The sequence below is a fragment of the Taudactylus pleione genome, unplaced genomic scaffold (genome assembly GCF_031769625.1).
Source record: "Taudactylus pleione unplaced genomic scaffold, aTauple2 ptg000372l, whole genome shotgun sequence".
Taxonomy (NCBI): Eukaryota; Metazoa; Chordata; class Amphibia; order Anura; family Myobatrachidae; genus Taudactylus; species Taudactylus pleione.
This window is the reverse complement of record NW_028284773.1, coordinates 15599494-15618805: the sequence shown is the minus strand read 5'-3', so window position 1 is coordinate 15618805 and position 19312 is coordinate 15599494. Positions and strand designations below refer to the sequence as shown.

The 19312-nt window shown below is 40.1% G+C and overlaps 1 protein-coding gene across 1 annotated transcript in view; it reads right to left on the bottom strand.

Moving 5' to 3' along the window:
• The window catches only part of LOC148508305 (putative cation-transporting ATPase 13A4), a 77068-nt gene that overhangs the window by 6219 nt on the left and 51537 nt on the right, over positions 1-19312 (bottom strand). Inside the window, exons 18-27 of the mRNA XM_088444707.1 lie at positions 16986-17110; positions 16410-16570; positions 15555-15677; positions 14242-14321; positions 9949-9991; positions 7566-7675; positions 4818-4914; positions 2370-2442; positions 2055-2229; positions 890-1077 (exon numbers count right to left, since the gene is read on the bottom strand). Coding sequence (XP_088300833.1) covers positions 890-1077; positions 2055-2229; positions 2370-2442; positions 4818-4914; positions 7566-7675; positions 9949-9991; positions 14242-14321; positions 15555-15677; positions 16410-16570; positions 16986-17110 — 1175 coding nt within the window. The remainder of the gene's footprint in view (positions 1-889; positions 1078-2054; positions 2230-2369; positions 2443-4817; positions 4915-7565; positions 7676-9948; positions 9992-14241; positions 14322-15554; positions 15678-16409; positions 16571-16985; positions 17111-19312) is intronic.

Here is a 19312-nt window from a genome sequence, read left to right as displayed (position 1 = left end):
CATTTATCTAATTCAGGGATGGGGAACCTCAGGCCCGGAGGCCATATAAAGCCCGCAAAATCATTTGGTCTGGCCCTCAGAGCTTTTTTCTGCTAGTCTCATCTGGCTAGCAGGGTGCGTAGAATGGCACCCTGCAGCCAGAATCCATGCAGCAGTGCCGCCTGGAGCATCCTCAGGACGCTTCAGACGGTCACACAGCTGCCCTTGTGCACCGCCCCTGTGTGACGTCACACGGAGGGTTGTGGCCTGCACCAGGCTCGTGAATAATGTTATATATATCAAACTGGCCCTTTGCAGAAAAAAGGTTCAGCACCCTTGATCTAGTTTAACAGCATTCTGTAACTGGAACACGAGTATTGTTACTTTATTGAAATTTCAAACTGGCAGCTCTCAATTTGCATATTTTATTTGTTGATTGTTTAGTTTTATATAGATAGATAACATATGATGGGCATACACTATACAATTATCTATCAGATTTCTGTCCAATCTGGCTGGTTGGAATGAAAATCCGGTGATGTATGGGAGCAAAAGACCATTTGCTCACAAACATTGGAAAACAGACAAAAATGGTCATTCAGACAAATTGGTTAAACCACATGAATTTAACCAATATGAACAATTGTTTTTTGTCCGTTTTCCAGGGTTTAAGACCATATGATCGACTGTCATTTGCTACCATATATTACCAGGTTATCATTCCAGATTGGACAGATATATTTTATAGATAATTGTATAGTGTATGCCCAGCATTAGATGTACATTACATGTTTTTACATTTTTTCTTATCCCTTCTGAACCTAGTCAGCACTTCTATTTTTGATGTATGACAGTGATATGACAATATACAATTTTTTCTCAATACAGTAAGAATAACAAATAAACTCACAGTTAGTGTAAAGAGGCTTTCGAAAAGGTTTTCCCTTGGAGAAGATAAAAGACAAGATCACCAGGTGCACAGACGTTATCAGCCACAATGTTGTGCTCTCAAAGCTTTCATAATTTATTTTAGTCCTTTGGTGAATTAGCACATACGTAAGATTCCAATTTAAGCTTTTGTTTTCTGGATTACATGCACTGGGAGAAATAGAAATAAAACCTAGCTTTAGCATACCAAACATTATCTTTATCTTAGAACAGTTATTCCTTTCTTACCAACAAACCATCAGATATATATTTTTGTAACAAATTATCCACAAAAACAATATTAAATGTTCTCTACTTATTATATTTTCAACTATATTATATTCTTGTTTATTATTTATTAGGCAATATAACATTGTCACTACTTACTGTATGACTGAAACTAGCTAAAGACAGTCAACATCATGAACGTACACACCATGGGGTGTGGTACAGAAAGTTGACATTTAGAATGTTGACATTGTGAATGTCGACAGTTGGGATGTCAATGCTGTTTACATATTCATTACGTATCAACTAACCCTAAAACTAACCCTATCCACAGCGTAACCCTAACCGGAGCCAAAGCCTAACCCAAAGTTAATAAGATAATTGTCAGCATTTCAAATATAATGGCATTCGCAGAACAATCTTTTATAGCCATGGATGTGACTACTGGCATACTAAGATTAGCAGCTGATACAGTGTATGGCAGCTGAAGAAACCCTTAGGTAAGTTATCTGCGACCTGTGCTGCTCCCATATGTCATATCCTCTGAGAGCTGAACTGGGAGGAGAAAAGCACAATGTCTGTGGTCAGCAGGAAGTTTTAAAGTTTTAATAAACTCCCTGAACGGCAATACCACAAGGCATTTTAAGCCCAAGAATTCTATGACTCTAAAATAAAATTATACTCAGTGGGAAAGGGAACTCTAATGTTCCCTTCCTATCTAAACAGGAAGTGCAGTATGTTGTGTAGCAGAGTGACAGACAACAAGAGAGTGCAGGCAGGTAGATGATCCAGTAAGGTTAAGTTAAAAGAAATATTGGGAGTCACATCACAGTTTTACACCCCTGATTACAGACCTAATTGAAAAATGACATCCAGTAATGTACATTTCAAGGGGCAAGAACTTATATTGTGACACTTACCTGTAAATGTCATCCTTGTCGTACCATGGCTGCCGCTGAACCATGAGAAAAGCATATGTCTGCATTGCTATCGTATAAAGAACATTGAAGAGCACTGAAAACAGCATAGGAGGAGAAATCATCTGTCCTGGCGGCCTGTACTTTGCCAGTTTTGGGTATGCAGAAGTAGAGCTCACTGAAAAGGCCATAAACAATACTTTGTGTATTACATGGAAAAGCTAAAATATTACAATTCAATGATTTATCAAGCAATACATGAGATCTGAAGTTCTTAAACAGTACAAAATAATGGATACATACATTAGATATACTTACTTGTAAAAAAGATTGCAAACACAATAGGAAAATCATGTATGAGCCACTGATTATTTCCAAATATGTTTCGTTGCTAAAACACAAAACAAATCAATATAAATTTACAAAATCATCTGACAATAAACCATTTCTATTCCCAGCATTCTTAAACTGTAATTGGGCGCTTCTTCTACGTACACCGTGCGTGGAAAGTTAATGTCAATAAAGTTATTTAATGTAGATATTTTATTACTTATTTTACAGCACCCAAGAAAAAGAGGGCTCTTTTATGTAGGGGCCAAGTTGCCTATTGCTGCAGTACATGGGTCCTACCTCCACACTGGTGGACCCTCCCATCACATGCTGCAATGGGACTAGCATTCCTGCACACTGTGGTTGTGCTGTGAAATCAGCATAGGAAGATCAATCAGGAACAGTTAAAAGGGGCTGGATTGAGGAAGGGGTTAATTAAGGGAATATATGTTATGAATATAGGGGTTGTTTAGTATTTAGTATAATTGGGTTTTATTATGAGGGTGATATGGTTCAATCTTTTAATGGGATTCATTTTGATTAGACCAAGGGAGGTAATTAATGGGTTAACATTTCTGAATAGAATTAACTTGTGATGTGGGGGTAAATTAATAATGGGGAAGAGGGAGATGATGGAGGAGGTGATATTGTGTGACAGACTCTGCATTGTATAGTGGTCACTGGCATGTTCTCTGTATTGTAGGGGAATTACTGGGATGCTCTTTATGTTGTATGATGGTCATTGGGATGCCCTTCGTATTGTACGGTGATTACTGGGATGCACTTTGTATTGTAGGGTGGTCACTAGAATGCTCTCTGTATTTTATGGTGACACTGGGATGCTTTCTGTATTGTATGGGAATCAATGGGATGCTCTATGTATTGCATGACAGTCATAATGATGCTTTCTGTATTGTATGGTGATTACTAGGATTTTAGCTTTGATGTATGTTGATCACTGGGATGCTCTCTGTTTTAAATTGTGTTTATTTATATTACATGTATATTGTCTATTGGTCAGTATGATGCGCTGAGCATTTTGTATCACTAACCCCAGCTACTTTGTGTTGGCCCCAGCTACAGATAAATTGGTCCTACCTACATGAAAACACTTTCATAATTTTTATCCAGTGCCACTGTAAGGGGGATATTTATCAAACCTTGAGGAGAGATACATTTGAGAAGTTACTCACAGCAACTAATAAGCTTCTGTAATTTTTCTAGCACAGCCTGTTAAATGATAGTTAGAAGCCGATTGTTTGATGTTGGCAACTGTGTTCAATTTATCTATCTCCATGATTGGAGAATTCTGGGGTCGATTCAGACCCAGACACTAAACTGTGCTCTCTCGCAGCTAAAAGGGGCAAGGTATGCAAATTCCGCAATCGCATTGTTTGGTGTAAGGACGCCCTCTATGTCTTAGAGAGCGAAGGCAGAGCAAACGCACACTGGTTTAAAGACGTCCACTTTTCTTTCTTAACACACGTCATCTCCAGGAAGTATATGATTAATCTAAACCATCGAGAGCCATCGGAGCTGCACCCAGCGCTTGAGGTAACCCGCCCTACCCCGCCGCAAGCACTGCGATCACTGCAGGTTGAAATCCAACCAAGTGATGTGTACAATGGCGCATCTTTGCTAATTATGCACACCCATAAAACGCCGTTTAGACGGCCAGACACCACTCCCCCATTCACAAGCACCTTCCCCTGTTACCACCCACAAATCTGTCACTCAAAGTAGCGTCCAGTCTGTGTACTACGAGCATACAATTCCCGAGTGCATTGAGTGACTCGCACGTGCGCATATTGATGCAAACGCATACGCAAACATGCGATTATTGGCCATAGCGTGAATCAGACCCTCTCTTCCTAAGTCTCAATCTGCCTCTACTGTCTGGTATGGCAAAACTTTAAATAATGTGAACATTACTGATTTCAGCACGTAAAATACACCCAAGTATATCCATATCACCTTTAATATAATATGATAGCCAATTATAACACCACATATAAACATAATGTCATCACATACAGCTTTAATGTCTCAGAATAGCGTCATAAAACCACAAAAGGGATGTTCCTATAGTGCAGGGGTTTGCAACATTCGACCCTCCAGCTGCTGTGAAACTACACATCCTAGCATGCCCTACCACAATTTAAGCATGCTTTAATAGCAAAACTGTGGCAGGGCATGCTGTGATGTGTAGTTCCACAGCAGCTTGTGGGCCACATGTTGAATACCCCTGCTATAGTGTATAGTGAGGTAAGAGGAATTAGCTGGCTCAAGCTTGAATGTTGGGAAGTAAAAGAAATTTAAATATATTGTAAAAACATGAACTATTGGTTACTGTTTTGTTGGTATATATATATATATATATATATGTTCATTTGTAAGTGTAGTTGTAATCAAATTGCAATGTTACATAAATCTTACCCAATAGAGCAACAGCGTGTTGACATATTCGACTAATCCAAACATAGCCATGTATTTAAACATGCAGAAAGATGTAACAAGAGCAGCTCGTCCTTCCCTGTCAATATATAAGATAGTGTAAAAAAAATGCAAGCTTTTCTTCCAGGCGATTACAGCTATTCTACTAACAAGAGCAGTTTACAACCATTGGCATCAGGCCAATTTACTCAGGCCCGGGCCTATCCGAGGGCATTGGATGCCGAAGGTGGCACAGATATGTCCCAAAGAGTGTCACCATGCCAACTTAATGTGGCATGTAAAAAAGGCCCCAGTATTCACAACCCTGGATGCACAACCGTAGTACTGGGGCCTAATAGTTCTGCCGACAATATTAATTACAACTCATTTAAAACACATCATGATGTGCTTGTTCATAGGTACTGCTACACTCGTTACATTTTGGGACTGATGTTAGGTTGCACACTCTTTACCAGTAGCATATGCTCCACATTTAGGCCAGACATACTTACAGCAGGATACATGTGTCCTCAGACTCCATTTTGAACCCATGAACCCATCTACCTGAAAGCGGCTGCTAATGGACTTAAGGTTCAAATTGGGCCAAAAGGATCCAACATTTCTGAAGCTACAGCCACCTTTCCTCCTACTCCTGAGAGGAGTGGTTGGAGATTGAACCCTCATAGTCACAGGACTTTGGACATGATTCAGCTTCAGACGGAATAGCTAAGCTGCTCACAAGCAGCTTAGCTATTCCGTTTGTGCTAATATGGTAATGCAGCAGGGGGCATATCACGCCTTCTGCTGCATTACGTATCCGAGCGACGTTTTCCAACGCAGCATCAGATACTCTGCGGACCATCGACTGGCTAATGTGACCTATGGGGTCATGCAGCTGGCCTTCGCAGCTGCGAGGAAGAGGCCAGGAAATCTCCATCAGCCAATGGAGAACCTGGCCTCTTTCAGGAAACGGAGGCCAACGCTGCACCCTCCCCACCCCCGAATGGCAGTAGACTGTCAGTGATTGACAGTTTACGTGCGTGGGTTGCAGACTCGTTCTGCACATGCGTGCCTTCGCAGATTCACGATCATCGTGAATCTGCATTCACTAGCGTGCACTGCTGAATTAGGCCCTCTGTGCCCTAGTTGTAGAGGCAGACTCTAGAATCCTATCTAAATGATGGTTCTGCGAGAACTATGGCGCTGCTTGCAGTGTGTGAGACACCTGTTCTTCAGAAACACAAGCTATATATAAGTTAACCTTGAGGTACTTAAACTGGATTACAGTACCTCGCTCCACCAGGCAATCACAGATTTTGTTGTATATAAAAATTGCTGCTCATCCTTTAGTAACCAGAGTGGCCTTACATCAGCATTCCTAGGTATTCCCTCTCACCATCAGTAACTGCCTGTTGCTTACACCTGGAACCACTTGTTCTACCCAAGCTCCTATACTGGCTCCTGAAACTACTTCCAGGCTTCTATCAATGGCACCTGCAATCACTTGCTTCTGGTTATGTGTGGTCACTGTGCTACAACATCTCCTGGTTGGTGTCAGCTAATTTCCACTGGTCCCTTACTAAGGACCAGTCTGCACTGGGTAGCTGGTGGAGGGCTTGAGCTTGGAGACACTGGACTCATCACAGAACAGCAGGAGAACCGTATAGCATTTGGCACTCTACTGGCAGTCACAGGATACAAGCAGATGCAGGTATCTTGAAGCAAGAAGATCTTTATTTCTCAATTTCTATGACTTTCCAAAGTTACTCCACAGCATACAAGATGATGCAGAAGTTCACTCAACTCTGTCACAGTCATAGGATATACACACTTTCTAAGTTCACACTTCACAGATCCCCTATTCCATTGCACAATACCACAGGAGGTAAGCTCTCCCTGGTTTCTTTAGCCAATCAAGCTCTGTGCATGAACTGTGACTGTGCACCTTGCTTGGACATTTTCTGTGTTGGTGGCACCCCAGTCCTTAGCGCTCTGTAACATACAGTGTCACTTTACTCATTGCAGCACTGAGTGCCTTACTGTAGCCAGGATTGTTTAATATACAGTAATTTAAACACTAGCCCCAGCCCTTCACCATTTCAGTGCTGGTTGTACTGTACCAGGAGCTACTCCACTTTCTGCAGTCTGGGCCACAAATGGTAAAATATTTGTTTAGTCCTGAAATTATTTATAGCATATATGTGACAATAACAAGGATATTCCAGTATGGAAGAGCATTAACAATGGGTTAGTCAATTGGAAATCTATAAAATATTTAATATTTAACTGAAAATATTTTAGTTTTGGTACAAATTATATTGGGCACATAGTAGTTTAAACACAATTTATGTTGTTACATGTTAGTTGAATTAGAGGTTATTTTTTAAATTTTTTTAATCAAATAATGTGTCCTGGTTTAAAGTCTACATCCTTTAGATAGAATAGCAAAAAACATGAGTGTCGACATAATGTAGACATTCACTATGGCCACAGTTAGTATGTCGACATGACAATGTTGTTGCCGTGATCCCAACACAGATGTAATGCTACTTAAAAATTTCAACCATATACTGTAGGTCTTAGAACTTTAAATATGCATCTTACTGGCATGTTTAATATTATAAGACCCACTTCGTTGAAATGCTCAAGTAACACTACACTTGAGTTGTGATCCCGGCCCCGTCATTGTCATGTCGACATCCTTACTGTGGCCATAGTGAGTGCCGACATAATGTACCCAACAACACTTACTTGAGTAACTTTGGAACGCAGGAAATATTTGTGACTTGTGAGTTAAAAGGTGCAGCCACAGAAGCTTCTTGTTCAGATAAAGAAATCCCAGCATTGGCCATTTTCAAAGCCTGAGAGAGAAGATGTGTATTACTGGCCTATTTTCACTTGCAGTCTGTATTTTTTGCCCTCAGATAGATGTGAAAGCTCCAAAACGCAAGTGCATTCCAGTAATAAATGTTGCTTATCCACATAAGTTAGCTAGGTACTTAGGACCTCATTCAGAGTCGGTCGTTGGGGAAAGGGGCCGGATATGCAAATGAAGCAATCACAAGTTGCGGTCCTAAGATGAGATCGTTAGCTGAACGACCGAGGGTAAGAAGCGGTCATAAGATTAAATCACGCCCCCTTCTCGATCACAACACACGTCATCTCCTGGGATATAAGGATTAATCGCGACCATCGGGAACCATCGGAGATGGTCATAGAGCTTAAGGTTGACCATACCCTCTCTTAAGCACTACGATCAAGTCAGTGTACAAACCTCCCATGTCACGTGTGCTATGACACTACTTTGTTAATTATGCACTCCCATAAAACGCCGTTCGCATAATCAGGCACGCCTGCGTTCGGATCTCCACACCCCCGTTTTCAAGCACCTTCCCCTGTTACCACCCACAAAAGGTTCATTCTGTTACTCAAACTAACGACCTGGCTGTGTTCAAGGAGAGAGAAATTTCTGATCGTAACAGCTAGTTTGCGCACGCGTATTGCAAACTTTACGCATGCGCAGTTTAGCGAACATCGGCTGTGAATGAGGTCCTCAATGTACTGTATATTATTTCCGACAGTGGGCCTGATTTACTACGGATCGCAATATGCAGTATGCTAATCCATAGTGATCGCAATGCAGCTGCAGCACTACATAAGGACGTCCACTTCACCTACACGTACATCCGTAATGGTTAGCAAGACTGCGAAAACATCGGGTACAATCGAGTACCATCGGGCCCATACACACAGTTAAGGCAGGTCAGACCTCAGTCAGGAATTGCTTACTTCAGCGCACACTATGAAGCCTCAGGCTGCATATGGTATCGCAGTTGCTAATTTATGCACGCCCCTGCAATGCCGTTAAAATGTACTGGCACGCCTGCATTCGCCCGACCACCCCCCATTACCACCCACAAACGGCACTTTTTGTCAATCACTCTGCGATGGGTCTGCGTTGCCACTGCGATCACAGTCCCAATCGCAATGACTGGTTCTCGCATGCGCAGTACGCAATAATCTCGACCAATTGCGTGTGTAATTAGCAACTGCGTACGCTAGTGAATCAGACCCAGTGTTGTGAATTTGAACATAACAGCCTATGCAGCTGCTGTGGTCCATATGTTATAGGGGGGGTCACGTACTCCATATTATTTTTAGCTGACTTTATACACTGTACTGGACCTGCTAAATAAGCCTACTTGCTTAGCTAAGTTTTACATTGAATGATTCATTCTAGATTACTCAGGCACTTGATTTTGTTTTTGAACAATACATCCATAATTAGGTACTGACTTGATGGGGCATGATTTCAAGCTATACCTCTGATTTACACACTATAAAATGTTAGATTGAACTGCAAGAACTTTCCCAGGCTTTACACCTGGGGTGTGCTGGAGTTCACCACCACATATTGCACTGGGGTGTGCTGGAGTTCACCAACATTCCACATTTTGCACTGGGGTGTGCTGGAGTTCACCACCATTCCACATACAGTATTGCACTGGGGTGTGCTGGAGTTTACCACCATTCCTCATATTGCACTGGGTTTTGCTGGAGTTCCCCACCATTCAACATATTGGACTGGGTTGTGCTGGAGTTCCCCACCATTACACATATTGCACTGGGTTGCAGCCTTTAGAGCAATGAGTTGGATGAGATGCCTGGTTCAGGCTTCATTGGATTTTTAGGGTCAAGAGATTGAAGTCAAATTACTAATGACTCATTGTTAGAGATACAGGAACTATTTGAACCAATTCAAACCTTGATCAAACTGGCCCAGTGTGACTACCTTGGACCTACATAGCCAATATGGAAATTTGGCTCAACCACCATGATGTGTGTTTTATAGCTGCTAATCTACTACCTCAATTGTGAGCTTAAAAATATGAGAATTTGTTGCAAAATTTCAAACTCTAGAAGCAGATGAAGAACTTTGAAACAATTTCTTGCATCTCTGATCGTCACCTTTATAATTCTGTAAATGAAGTTACCAAATCTGATCTGTGTACAATTTCCCCAATTTGGCCTTTACAGGTGCATTATTACATTACTTTGAAAATTGACGAAAGATGACAATTGGTCAAAAGTGAGAGTAAAAACATAAAATTACAGACTGAAAATGGTTCCTTACTGCACAATCATTGGCTCCATCTCCACACATTCCAACATAGTAACTGCAACACAAAACAGTACATGTATTTAAGAAGGAAATAATTTCTACCAAAGGTTGAGGAAAATGCAGTGTCATACTGGGGCATAAAGGGCCCACTGGTGGAATGTAGTGGTAGGGGCCGTGCTTAAGAGGTATGGCCAGCCCCCACAGAGACTTATCCAGCCATTAATGACCATGTAACTGACCATCTAATAGAGTAACAATGTATATTTTGTCTGGAACCTGACATCAGAGGAAGGGGTAGGGCCCTCAGGAAATGGTGCCCACCAGGGATTTTCCCTGTATCCCTATGGGCCAGTCCAACCCTGAGCACAGGTAATTACTACTGTGATAAGCACAACAATTCTCTGTGTAGCTGATGTTTTTCTGTGTACTTGCCTTACCTAACATAAGCTTTAACTGTTACAATAAAAAATCTTTATAGCTTCAAATAATACCCTTTTTACACCAGAGCAAAAACCTGGGTTATTGCTGGGTCTACCCAGGTCGCAGTTCAGTGTAAAAGGGTCCCTGAAAATAACCCAGGTCCAGTGACCCTGCAATCCAACCCAGGTAGCTACCTGGGTTGGACCTGGATAATGGTGCAGTATAAATGGCACAACCCAGGTTATCCGACCTGGGTCATGCCTAAAATGAGCTGATTGGTGGTTGTGGAGCAGTCACCTCCCACTTTTTAAGACCTCACAAGTTTAGCAGGGCAGACCCAGGTTCAGTGTGAACGGGGCTGACCTGAGAATAACCCAGATCGATGATACTGTGTAAACGATGTCTGACCTGGGTTTTAGACCATGTCTGAAAACCCAGTCGGACCCGTTTTTTTGGTGGAAAAGAGGTAATTGTAAACAACGAATGCTATAAATTTATTCGGAATAATTTTCAGCTAAAACTACAAATATTAATGAACCTACATATGTGTGCTGTTTTGCATATATATTTAACCTAGGTAAAAAGCAGCAATGTGTCCTGTTACTTATTCAGAAAAAAAATGCCTGCTTGGACCAGTAATTACTGCATCTATTAGTTTAGAATTAGATAACAAAATTGCTATCATTGAAGCCAAAATGAAAAAAACTGCAACAAAGGGCATAGAGAAATTGTCAAAACAAAATGGAAAATATTTACATTTTTAAGTGCAAGAAATTCATTTCTTTTCTTGTAAAATTGATACAATGGAATGTTTATTTTTGCCAATGATTTACTCACTTTAATTATTGGAAAAGTTGAAAAGCTTGTTTGCACAGAACACTATTTTAGAGAATTACACTGAAAAGACTTTGTATGACTTAATATAAGCAAAGTAGGCCTTTTTTTAGGCAGTAAATGTCAAATAGCATTTAAAGCAGGAAACCTCATAAATAGGCATCCAACAGTTAATCATTGATCAAAGGGTATTATGGTGCTGTGATGGTTAGCATTAGTGTCTCAAAGCTCTGAGGTCATGAGTTCACTACCTAATTATGGCCCATCTGTGTGTAATTTGCATGTTTTCCCTGTGCTTGCATGTGTTTCTTCCCACACGCCAAAAGAAAACATATTGATGGGTTAATATTGATAAGTTAATTGGTTCAGACAAAATTAACACTAATGTGTGTGTACTTGTAAGTTAGTGAATTTAGACTGTAGAATCGTGTCTGTCTAAGATGCCATTCACTGGTGTGTTTTCCCGGTTTTTCAAAATGGGGAATTACTAAAAGCAAACACAGGTGTATATCATAAATCACTCTGCAAAACACTGGTGAACACAAAAATAGAAGTAAATACACCATCGGGCAAACTCACAAGTACTTTTCATGGACAGGATTAGGACACTGGGATTTACCAAGAATTGTGATTGCGGGTGTCAATTAAGCAAATTCGGGCTAAAACAGAAGTTTCAAATAGACCCCCTCCTGAACAGCGTGTTTAGCAGAAGCATACACAGATTAGTGAGAGTGTAAAAAAACAATTAAACCCATTAAAGTGTCAATTTAAAAAACAAATGACGTGGGTTCCACCCTTAGTAGCATAAGCATCCCCAGGCTCTATGATCCAACCTTGGTTCAAAAAATATGGGGTAAAAAACCCCCCAGTGTTTAATGAACCAGTACCAGGTTATTGGAGCTGGCCCTGGTTCTAAAATTAAGGAGAAAAATGTGTGTCCCTAGTAATTTTAGAACCAGCAACGGGCTCCACTAGCGAGGGGGGGGGGAGCTTGCTGGGGCAATGCCACAAAAGTCACACTTGATGAGGTCCCCCGGCCAAAGCATTCATCTCCCCCAACTAGTCAGACCAAGCGGGGGATTCCTGGGGAGGTGGTACCCTGCCCCAATAGAAAGGGCCTCTCCAGTGTACCCTAGGCCAGGGCTGAAGCCTGGGGTTATCCCCCACACTCCTGGGCAGTGGGTGTAGGGTTAATTGGTGTAAAGATTAGATTGGAAGTAATATTATCTTTTACATTAGGACTATAGGTCCCAGCAAGCCTCCCCTGCATGATGGTACTCGTATCACTTCACTATCACTTCATTTCTACAAAAGCAGGTGAAAATTAACATATTCACCTACTTTTGAGTAAATGAAGTACTACAAAAATACTAAATATCTTACTTCCACACGTCTATACAGAGATCTTTGCCGTAAAAGACAACTCAGACTTTCATTAGTTGTCTAACCATCGGCTACATTGGATCCCGTCACAGCGGGATAAGAGTGGTAGCGGACTGGTCTTTTCATCCCCTTTCAATAGCGTACCGGTACAAGACGGGGGAGAGCCTTTCCAGCACAGACCGAGATTAAGATTCCCTCCACACGGCCACCTCACCAGAGCAGCAATCCGGACACTGCCCTAAGTACGTAGGACGAGACCGGGAGGAATATCGATCAGGCTTACACGGACTGTTTTTAAACAACAGGGAAAATCAGCTAAGTAACCATTAATTCCTATAAGTGACGGTCACCACTCTTTTCTGGTTTAAGCCCACTTTAAGTAATCGGTTTCATCTGGATATTTATAACCACCAATCAGTGCAGGGACATCAATAAGGAAAGCACTGGTTTTTGGACTGAACTCCTTAACCGTGTCTGGCTTATTTTAAGTCAACTTGGATACTGTACTATCCTTATTTTTAAGTGATCCATCACAACACCCATAGGGATACTAACAACAGTGTACATCAGATTCTGCTATATTGCTATTCATTATGTTTTTACAGTATCACTCAATGTTGTTTTTCTGATCTCAGTATATGTGAATATTTCAGGTTAATGCAAGATCTGTCCTATTACTATTGTGTATTTTATGTTGATTTATTTTGATTTATTTAAATTTTAGATTAATTTTCTATTAAATGTTTAAGAATTCTATTTACGCTCAGATTTCTTGTATTTTTCTTGAGTAAATTAAGTGCCTGGGCCATTCATTATAGAGCTAATGCAGGTGATATCACAGATATTACCCCAATATGTCCCTGATGTTCATGCATGCGCAGTAGCGAGAAGCAGTAATGAAGAACATTTTTGAATCAGCTGTACACCGGAGCAATGTTGAATTGTTTCATTGGCATTGCATCCACCGCTGCTACCCACAGCGAGTTGGATACCTAATTATCTGGAGCTATCCAGCCCCTGATAATTAGCATAATGAATTAACCCCAGAATCTTTTCTCTGTATCAGTTCCATGGGCATCAAGCTTCACATTTTGCATGTGATGCATTCTGCCAATCATCGCATGCATGCTGGCTTTAGTAATACCATTATGCATGAAGAAAATCACATGATAAGAGCTATCCTTTGCGAGAGAGTGACTTCCGGGTTTATGAACCAGAAGTCCCTCTGCGCATATGCAGAATGACGCGTGCACCACCGGGGGGTGCAGACAGGGATCTGATTGGATCCCTCTCACAGCATTTTGCGGAAAGAAGTCCATAGGCTTCTATTGGATAACGCCATCTAAGGGTGGTGTTACCTATTGTGTCCAAGCTGAGGAAAACTTTGCTTTCCGAAGCTTGGTGCATATCAGAAATGTGGTCAAACCCCCGAAAATTACATTGCCAGGGGTTTGACCGCATTATTGCTCATTATACATACCGCCTCATAGCTTAATTGTTAACTGACAATACATTCGGAAATATATTAAATATATGATACATGCATTTCTTACATTATGTTATGTATATAAAGTAATATAGCACTAAAGCAAATCACCCCATAAGCGTTATGACTTTGTCCCTGAAAATGACAAACACCTTATTTCTATATCACACTGTGATACATACTCAAGCTTTCGAAATTCATCTATAATTGTTGATTTCTGCCCTGGTGACATTCTCGCAAAAACTGTTCCATTCATCAGTATCTGTATAGAAACAATATAAATGCATTTTATTAAAATGGGAAATAAACTGAATGTACCGATAATACTGTGCAATATAATATTTACTGGCCAACGTATAAAAATATGTAATAAAAGGCTAAGAAAAAGAGCATTTCACTGTGACTGGAAAGGAAAGTGGGAGGTTCTTGTCTGTACGCAATGTCAACATCAATTATATAAGACTCATCACTCCCAGAGATAGGGCAGAAACCCATCACTTTCATGATAGAGTCTTAATTGTTGATAACTATGTCACAAATTTAGTATTTTACAGTATACAATATATGATATATATGATTATTGTCTTTTATGTCTTAACTGCAAAACTAGAGCACATTTCACCATCAGCTAAGTGTAAGGTCTAATGACTAATCAAACTGATACACAGAGACTTATTTAGTACCAGTTATTTATATAAAACACACATATTCCGTAGCGTTTTACAGAGAGAATATTTGGCCATTCACATAAGTCCCTGCCCCAGTGGAGCTTACAATCTATGGGCCTGAGCGCTCGCAAGCGGGTCGATGTTGGCCCAGTGCGCATGCACATGACGGAGGCGGCTCCTTCATGCTCATGCGCGAGACCCGGATAGCGACGGGCAAACTGTCGCTCCGGGTCTCGTATCAAAGGGGGCGTGCTGTTGATGTTGAGTGACAGGACGCCCCCTTTGGTGGGCGAGCCGGGGGCATGGCTACCCAGACGGAGGCGTTCCCATGGGAACGCCTAACGTCTGGGGCCGGCCCCACTGACCTCACAAGTGAAGTCAGTGGGTGGACTTCTTGCTCCGAAAGAGCAAGAAGTCCACTGGGACTTGCGGCAATGAGACCCTACCACAAGGGTCTCGTCGCAAGTCCGATGGTCGTGATGGTCTTGACTGAAAGAGCGCCGGCTCTGAATCAGGCCCTATGTTCCCTATAACATGCACACACTCACACTATGGTTATTTTTTTTTATTTGGGAGCTAATTAACCTATCGGTATATTTTTAGATTGTGGGAGGAAACCGGAGTACCCGGAGGAAACCCACGCAAACACAAGGAGAATATACAAACTCCACACAGTTAGGGCCGTTAAATCTAATTTTGTGAGCTATTGAATGTATTGGGAATATTTTATTTCTTTGCTGATTTATCAAAGTCTGTTAAATCAATCATGTCATATATTAAACATTCTAAAGAGCTACCATAGTCGATTGTTGTGCATTTTCACTTACTTTTGGCAACAAATCGTAAAAGTATCTATCTAGATTTTCATAAGTCTTCCCACTCATTGAAAAGTGATAATCATTGTTCTGGATTTTGCTGTTCAAAAGATCTTCGATATTGATGCAGAGATCCTGTTAACATTCAAATTATGTGTTTCAGTATAGCTGTATAATGTTCAGTAAGAATCCCATAGATAACATGTTAGCAGTTTGAACTATCAAGTGTGAAATGCTGTTGTATTGGTGCTATTCAAGTCAAACTGAATGAAGTCAGCTTTGGTGATGACTGAATGTAGACAGAGGACTAAATGCTACTTCCCTCCACCCTCCAAATATACCAAGTCTGACCCAAGAGGCTTTCATTATATGTACCACTAGAGCGTGTATATATAAACAATGCTTAGATGTTATAAAGTGGAATAATAATAGTGCTAGACATATAATATATTTTAAATCCTAAAGTTGACCTATGCAACTGAGAAGGTCCACCAACAGTTAAAAAAATAATGCAAGTAGTCCACAGACTAAATATCAAATTAACTACAGAGGTATAACATTTGTAAGAGTTATTATTTAAATGTTATTTAAAGTATGCGAAGTTTGTAGACTTTGACTCCTTTTTTTTGGGGGGGGGGTGAAAGATTTCGAAAAGATGTTCAGGAACATGGGTGCGTCTGACAATGGAACCAATCTCTTTCTATTAAATAAAAGTCTATAGACCCCAAATGACCACGTGTACTTGAGAGGACAGGTTTTTCTGATTAGAGTCACTTTTAGCAGAAAAGGTTATACATTCTTATTAAGTTAAATAAAGTGGTTACATTACAAAAACATAAAAAATATATATTTTAGGATGTAAACTACTTTTGCATTTTCTTTATCCACTGGATACTCCAAAAGTTTCCATGTGACAGAAGCTGGAGAACAGTCCTCAGGTCCAAGAGCTTCTACCAGAATAATTTTGCTGCCATCAGGAATCATGCCACAGTTCTTTGCAACTGTGGTCGCTGTTTGTATATTGTCACCTAGGCACAAGAGTATGAGTGTTATACTGTAGAGTGTGATAAATATATTTCTTTTTGTATGAATTTACTAAGGTGCCACTACCCTTAGCTACAGTCATGGGGACTACTCTGGATATCTACAGTTATATATAATAGTCAACCAGCAGTTTTAAAAAGGAACATGATCTCTGTAAATGCAGCTATCAAGGCATACTTACAATAATTGTTTTTTTTCTCTAGATTCTAGGTTATAGATTCCAAGTTAACATAAGAGTCAATTTTATTTCTGTGATTTTGCTGCTGGATTTATTTGTTTTTTTATAGACTAATTCAGTTTTTACCTATAAAAAGTGCCACCTTAATTCACTGGAAAATGACCACTTATGTAAACTTTTAATCTATTACATTCCTGCATATGAGTCCATTGCATTCACACCTGTGATCATAACAGTCCTGATGTTGGCTGCAATCAGTTCCTCCAGGACTGGCTGGGTCTCTGGTTTAAGACGATTTTCTAATATTAGTAAACCAAGAAACTCCATGTCACATTCCACTTCTTCCCTTCAGAGATACAAGAAAATAATTAATAAATTAATGAATTTGAGAATTGCCAAATGTACTGATTTTAGAGACTGACTATATTTGAACAATAATTTATGCTGGCAAGAGAGATAGAAAGTTTGATTTGAATCCATTTGTGTTTTAGTGTCTGGGTATTATTCTTAAAGAGATCTCTCAGTGGGATAAGAGAACATATCCACTTCCAAACATGTTGGTTACAATGGGCCTGATTCAGACTTGTACACTATCGCACAAATGCAGGGAAGCAGCTGTTCAATACCGTACAACTAATAATGCATCAGGAGTAAACAGTCGCATCCTGTCTGCATCGCAGATCCAAGTGCTGAGGTTACTCAGATTTCCCCTCTGTTGCCAAGGCCAGGAAGTCTACTTTTGGAAGATGCAGACCCTGGCCTCGGTGATCCACGAAAACGGGGGTGACAAATGACAATATCATGATAGTGAAACACAAGATTTCTGTATTTACTAGAGATGTGCAGTTCAGTTTTGGTGGAATCTGATCACATCCGAACTTAGGGGTTCAGAGTCGAACTGAGCCCCGGCCCGAGTTTTCCCACCATGTTTGGATGCCAAACTGAGGCAAAACACCTAGGCATCATATCTCACGTATTTTGGATTGAATATAAAAGTCCCTCCCTCGTGATCTGGCGCCAGTTCACACAGAAGACCGAAGCAAGATTGGGACTGTGGGCTGCAGCACTGTGGGGCACTAAAAACGCCATTAGGACTGGAGCAATGTGCTAAAGCCAGTAAAGGGGCACTATGTCATTAAAAAAAATTACATTAGTAGCACTATGTTTAACTTAAAGGAGCACTGTTTCATTAAAAAATAAAATGACATAGGTGCACTGTAAGGCATTCTGTTGTGTGTTCAGGGCTATAAATTGTGTTAAAGACACTTTGTTGTGTGTTCAGGCACTGTGTTAAAAATGAACGTCATTAGGGTGCCATTGTTTGGAGTGCTGTGAGCCACTGTGTTGTGTGTTCAGGCACTGTGGTAAAACTAACATAATTAAAGTACCATTACCACGAGCTCTGTGAAGCATGTGTTGTGTGTTCAGACACTGTGGTAAAAATATAAAAATAAATATGTTGTGTGTTCAGGCACAGTATTAAAAAATAATGTCATTAGGGTGTCATTACTAAGAGCGCTGTGAGGCATTGTGTTGTTTGTTTAGGAACTGTGTTAAAAAATAACGTCATTAGGAGGCAATTACTAGAAGCGCTGTGAGGCACTCTGTTAAAAAAAAACCTCATTAGGGTGCCATTACTAGGAGCATTGTGAAGTACTGTGTTGTGTGTTCAGGCACTGAGTTAAAAGAAATAAAATAAAACATTGTGTTGCTAGGAGCGTTGTGAGTCGATATGCATCAGTCGATAGAATAGTAAGAGCAACAACCCTGTACTAGTGCTGCGGCTGATACCACTCAGGATAGTGATTCAACATCTACTAAAGCCGGTGGTCAAGGGAAAGAAGGTTTAAGAAAGGGCACCTGAAATCTAAACAATATTTCACAATGTTAAAGAAAACATTAACTCTATTAATAAAGAGAAAATTCACTCCTGAAAAATGTAAAATAGCTAACATTGACACCTTTTCCGTCACTCAATCTGATAAGCTAAGCATCAATAGAATGGTGGAGGCTTATTTTAATGACAATGTACAAATTAGCAGGCCTTTGAATACTGGGAGGAAAAAAAAAGGGAATTTGAAGTCCCTTGTACTGTACAAATTAGCTTTGCTGTATTTAAGATAGAAAAATAGAAGAGCAGGATTGTAAATGTAATTTGTGGCACACTGATAATTTAAAATATAACTTTTATTAGAAACATTTTAATATGTATATAGATAGATTTTAAAAAAGCATTTTTTTAGATAAATAACACATGTGAGGTTATATGTGGCTTTTTGATTGATGAAAATCCTTATCATGTGGAATCCTACCACAAATACTTGACAGGAACTTACCTATACATATTCCTTGCTATAACGACTCATAATATTCAGACTACATATAAGAATAATTTCTAAAGACAAAAGGTGACACACTCAAGATTGTTTATTTATTAAATTCATAGTTGAAGACATACAGTGAAGGCATCACACACAGCATATTTTTATCATTTTTTTCTTTCATTTTCATTTTAGAAAAAAAAATGCTTTTTTATCTATCTATATAC